The 5,937-nt window shown below is 37.9% G+C and overlaps 1 protein-coding gene across 1 annotated transcript in view; it reads right to left on the bottom strand.

Moving 5' to 3' along the window:
* Positions 1 to 1,865, bottom strand: part of fam174c (family with sequence similarity 174 member C) — a 3,284-nt gene extending 1,419 nt beyond the window's left edge. Inside the window, exons 1-2 of the mRNA XM_067595966.1 lie at positions 1,426 to 1,865; positions 215 to 337 (exon numbers count right to left, since the gene is read on the bottom strand). Of these exons, the coding sequence (XP_067452067.1) occupies positions 215 to 337; positions 1,426 to 1,706 (404 nt within the window). The 5' untranslated portion in view covers positions 1,707 to 1,865. The remainder of the gene's footprint in view (positions 1 to 214; positions 338 to 1,425) is intronic.
* Positions 1,866 to 5,937: the final 4,072 nt, after the last annotated feature.

The raw sequence follows: 5,937 nt of genomic DNA, 5'->3' as shown, positions 1-5,937 counted from the left end.
ACAGTCACACAAATAATCCAGATTACTGTCATCATGTACCACAGTCACACAAATAATCCAGATTACAGTCATCATGTACCACAGTCACACAAATAATCCAGAGTTACTGTCTCACTTAGATTAGCGAAGTGTATTAAATAAACCAAACTATTCCTTCATCCAGTTAATGAAACCCCTCCGGTGTGTAAAGGGTTAAAGTTAAATGATCTCTGACCTGCGGAGGCTGCGAGCCTCATACAGCGTGTCGTCCTCGTCGCTCTCCACCGCCTCCATCTCCACAGAGTCGTCATAGTCAGACAGCAGACCGTACTTCTTCCTCTGGACCGGCTTCTTCAACCTGGACACACACACACACGCACACACAGGTGAGTCGTGGTGAAGTTGCTGTAATAATTCTAACTGCCACAATGACGTTAAACAAACATTCGGGAACATTAAAAGAACTTTTATTAACAGGATGTGACTCAGACGTCAGCATGATCAAACAGAATATTAAAGTTTTGGGATGAACACTGAATAAAAATCTCTCTTCCACATCATTAGCTGTTAATTGTAGCATTAAATGTTAATTAAAGTAATTAATTAGATGAAAGCAGACAAACACGTGACAGCAGAGGAAGTTTAAAGTGATGCAGGTTGACGTGTGTCCACATGCAGAACTGTTGGTTGGTTGGTTAGTTTTTAGTGATAACTGGAATAAAACTAAACCGATAAACTGATCATTGATTAATAATGATATTGATGGACTGACTGAGAGTAAAGAAAGTAAAGAAAAAGTTTAGTTGTAGCCATGAAGGTGAAATTGTTAGAAGAGGATCAGCAGCCGAACTGAAGAGTGAATTCAACAGTTTTAGAAAAGCACGACTCACATTTAACACTTTATGTTCTGTTGCTGATAAGAGACGAAGCTTTTAAAGCTTTTAAGGATTTTAATGGAACATCTGTCAACAAGCAGGAAGAGAGATGTTCTCACAGCGCAGATGAGGAAGTAGAAACAACAGCACTACAACTAGAAGTTCTAATGGTGGCTGATAGGAGTTATTTTAATGGTGTTTGGTGAATGAGATTCATGCCGAATATAAGATAATTACATGAGGACATTAATCACATGTTGCAGTTTATATTCCTCCGCTGATGAGCGAGCATATATCAAATTGTTAGATTTATAAATGGAGGTTGGTGTGAATCGATCATGACTGACATTACTGTCATCACAGCCCTCTGTGGACAGACGTCACACCAAACTCTATCCATAAATCAACTCATTTAATGCTTCTTCTCTTGTCAGCAGCTACATTCTGTGTAAAAAGTGAGTCGAGCTGAGCAGCTTCATCTGTACATCAAATATAAACAGGCCAGTTAGTTCTAGATATTCTCTGAGTAGAGTTTGGTTCACAGTCTGCGAACATCAGCTGTAGTTCTCACCGCACAGCTCGGATGAGGAAGTACAGGACTCCGATCATGGTGATGCCGATCAGGACGTACAGGGCCCGCTGGATCATGGAGGAGTCCACGCCGAGGCCGTGGAATAGCCCTCCGCCGCTGGCGGTGGAGTTTACCCGGCTAGAGTTCGTCACTGCGGGTCGGGGCGCCGCGGTGCTGCCGGCGGCCGGTCGGTTCGGATTCTCTGACACCGACACAGCCACCGACACGAAGACCCAACAGATCGGTACAAGAACCGCCGACAGAAGTCCGTAAAGTGTCATTTTACCTCCACAAACACGCGACTAGAAGAAATGAAGTACCGGAGAAAGACCGGGACTTTCCCAGAGACACGTCGTCAGCTGAACTCCGCTTTGTTGACAAAAAGTAAAACTAGGAAGTTCACGTCCACCTACTGCTGACGTCACACAGAGACAAGAGAGGAGTTCCCTCAGTTTGACTCGTAGGATTTATACCTGCAAGTCCTCAGAAAGGGTTTAAAGGAACCAAAGTTTCATTCACTTTTATATTCATATTATGAAACAAAATACAGTGTAAAACTACCTATTTAGTTTCTGCACTATTTCTGTCCAAAATAAAATAATTATTTCAAATATATTCAGACTGGATGGATGCTGATTACAGAGCAGCTCCTCCAGTTTTAGAAAAACACATAAATCACATTTTACAGAGTATGTACACCTGTGGACAAGAGGATATTCATTAAATTGTTAGATTTATGAATCTTTTGGTATGATGTCTGTCCACGTTCAGGAGAAAGTTAAGATTTAGGGCTGTTATAAAGGTAAAGCTGTTTTTTGTCACAGATGAGCAGGTTCACAACTACAGGAGAATATAATGCATAGCTGAGAAAATAGAGAAATAAAGTCATCACAAAATCACGATAGATTCCAATATCTATCATTGTTGATACTTCACACCAACCTCCATTCATAAATCTAGCAATTCAATATCTGCTGGCTTATCAGCAGAGATTCAGCATGTATTTAATCCACAGAGATGATTGTGAAGTGGTTCACCTACTAACTCCCATCACCAGCTTGGATGAGGAGATCCAGAACTACAGGAGGATATTAATATATAGCTGATTAATTATTCGATTAATCATAAAGTCATGATAGAATAATGACATCACACCAAACTTCATTCATAAATACAGCAGTTTAATGCTTCCTCTCTTATCGGTGGATATGCTGTAGAATGTGATGTTTGTGTCTGTAGCTACTCTACAAACAGCTGTTCAATAGCCTACAGATGCTCTTATACAGGCTAAACCCAGCGACAGATAACATTATAATGGAACTGGCCTCCATTCTTTCCCAAAAATCTGACAGACAAATGAGAAAACTGTTAAATTCTGTATTCTAAATGCAGCAAACAGTGATTTAAGATGTTCAGACTGAAATATAGTTTCTGTCACCAAAAATAAATGATGACTTTCTGCCTCAGTTTCAACTGATGTTCATTTCTACTGTCTGTAGTTTTATCCCCAAGTCGTGTCTACAGGTTTTCCTCCAACAACAGCCTCTATCACTGAGTCAGGACAGTTTTTATGTGGCCTGAGAGGTGAAACTCAGGGGAAAGATGTAAATCTTAAATCTTTTTCTTTGTTCTTTGTAATTTCAGGCTAAATACATAAATCCTTCAGCATCTGGCAGAGCGGAAACATTTTGAATTATCATTTAGATGTTTATGTTGGGAAATAAAATCTACAGAAAGTATAACTGAAGAGTAAACTGAACAGATAAAATATGAAAATAAAAGTAATTAAAAATGTTCAAATCTTTTTAAACTCGTGTGTAGCTGCAGCTCTCTGAGAGGAAACAGCTGGTTCAGGAACATCTGGGCAGCTTCTCCGGATTTCAGAGGTGGAAGAAGTACTCAGATACTTTACTGCAGTAAAAGTACCAATACGGCAAAGTAAAAGTACATAAGTATTATGAGCTTGATGTAGTTAAAGTATTGCAGTAAAAGTACATAAGTATTATGAGCTTGATATAGTTAAAGTATTGCAGTAAAAGTACATAAGTATTATGAGCTTGATGTAGTTAAAGTATTGCAGTAAAAGTACATAAGTATTATGAGCTTGATGTAGTTTAAGTATTGCAGTAAAAGTAGTGGTTTGGTTCATGTCATTCTCTTGCTTTCCATTAAAGGAATAAATTGCCCCAGAAAAAAAAGTATTAAAAAAAAAGATGAGCTGAACCACTGATGTGAAGAGCAAATATTAATCAAAATAGGGAATGTCAAACTGTTTCATCATCAAATGCATAAAGTATATATAAAGTGTCCTCTTTCATGATAACATATGTTGTCATATATGTGTCATAACAGACTCTCTGGATGTGGACTCTCAAAGACTCACCGTGAAGTTGTGGCCTCAGCTCTGAAGTCCAATCCCTCCCATCTGAGAGAGCTGGATCTGAGTAAAACAACCTAAAGGATTTAGGATTGAAGCTTCTGTCTGCTGGACTAGAGAGTCCAAATTGTAGACTGGACTCTGAGGTCAGTTCACTGGCTGTAGCCAGTTTTTTCTATATATTCAGTGAAGAATATATATATTTGTATATATCCTTCACTGAGGTTTCAAACGTTTGGTTCACAAGTTTTCAGGATTTGCCTGAGCACAAGTCTTGAGAATTTTTTTTTTCAGGAATTCAAAATTCACTGTCTTGTTCTGTGTAGTTTAACTTCCAAAGTTTAAACTAATATGAGGCTTCAGCAGTCAGAATAAATGACATTTTATCTACATCGTTTATTTTTTATTCAGATTGAGTTACTGCAGGTTGTCAGAGATTAGCTGCGCTTATCTGGTCTCAGCTCTGAAGTCCAACCCCTTCCATCTGAGAGAGCTGGACCTGAGTCTGAATGAGCTGTGGGTTTCAGGGATGAAGCTTCTGTCTGCTAAACTGGAGAGTCCAAACTGTAGACTGGAGATTCTGATGTCAGTTCACTGGCTGTAGCTTTGGAATTTTTTTTTCTATATATTCAATTCAAATCCTTCACTGAAGTTTCAGATGTTTGGTTCATAATTTTTTGTGATTTACCTGAGCACAAATATGTAGAATTTATATTTTTCAGGAATTCAAAATCCACAATCTTGTTCTGTGTAAAAATGACTTCCGAAGTTTGAACTAATATGAGGCTTCAGCAGTCTGAGTTACAGATATCAAGTAAGTATCTTTGTGTTTCTTCAGTGTTTCTGTGCTGAGCTGCAGTGGAGGGATCGTAATTCAAGGAGGGAATTTTGTACTAATAGTCTGTAACTTTGAGTCAGACAAATCAAGTGGGTGTCTACCAAACTGTCAATGCCTCATATTAGCTTCAGCTGAACTTATGAACTCATTTCCTACAGTGTAGCTGTGTTAGGAAGAGACCACTTCACAGTCACTATGGACAGGAGGAATGATTACCACCACCAATAACATGTTTTAATTATACATACTTGCTAAACTATCAAATACAGGGATAAGGAGGTCATGTAATAAATAATGAATAAGGTTTTAGTCCAAAATGTCTGATTTCATATTGATCCTCTAATTACAGACTTGACAGTAGAAGAATGACATTAGGATGATCCACAATAACACATGACAAAGTCACTCTGCTCATTTAAGGGAAAAGCTCATTGATGAGGACATAGCTGTATCATAAATGACATTTTATCTGCATAATTTATTCTTTATTCAGATTTGGTAACTGCGGTTTGTCAGAGATCAGCTGTGCTTCTCTGGTCTCAGCTCTGAAGTCCAACCCCTCCCATCTAAGAGAGCTGGATCTGAATGGAAACAACCTTCAGCTTCAGGGTTGAAGCTGCTGTGTGATTTTCTGGAGCGCCAACACTGTAGACTGAAGACTCTGAGGTCAATTCACTGACTATTGTCAGTTACTGTTACTATTGTTAAACAACTGAACCTAATTTATGTACATACATAACTTACATCCATTAAGTTATTTTTTTCCATATTTTAATTTTTTTACTGCACAAATTTTAGTCCGTAGTTATAAAAGATGACTGATTCTTAAAGAAACTGTAGAAAATGTCCACTCTTAGTTGTTAAAGTAAATTAATGTTTGTAATTTTTAGTAAAGAGTCACATCTGTCTTCAGAAGATGCTCTCAACTAATATCTGTTTTAAATTGATCAAGTTTACTTCCTAAAGGGGAAATATTTCTTTATTCTATTTTTTAATGTGTTTTAATGAATAATGTTTGATCATTGATATTGATCCTTCAGAACACACACACACACACACACACACACACACACACACACACACACACAGAGGGAGGACACAGAGAGATCAATGCAGGTGTTTAAAGTATGAATATAGTATTTTTTATGAATCAGTGTTGACATGAATATGTGACTGAATGTTGAGAACTCTCTATCACTGTTTCTATTTGACAATTTTTAACCTGCATCCTGTTGGGTTCAGCTGTTTGGAGTTTCCATTTTCTGAACTTTTACATTCTAAACCTTTTTCAGCTCTG

The sequence above is a fragment of the Thunnus thynnus genome, chromosome 8 (assembly GCF_963924715.1).
Source record: "Thunnus thynnus chromosome 8, fThuThy2.1, whole genome shotgun sequence".
In the NCBI taxonomy this organism is placed as follows: Eukaryota; Metazoa; Chordata; class Actinopteri; order Scombriformes; family Scombridae; genus Thunnus; species Thunnus thynnus.
Note: the sequence above shows the minus strand (reverse complement) of the source record. Positions and strands in the feature narration are given on the sequence as shown.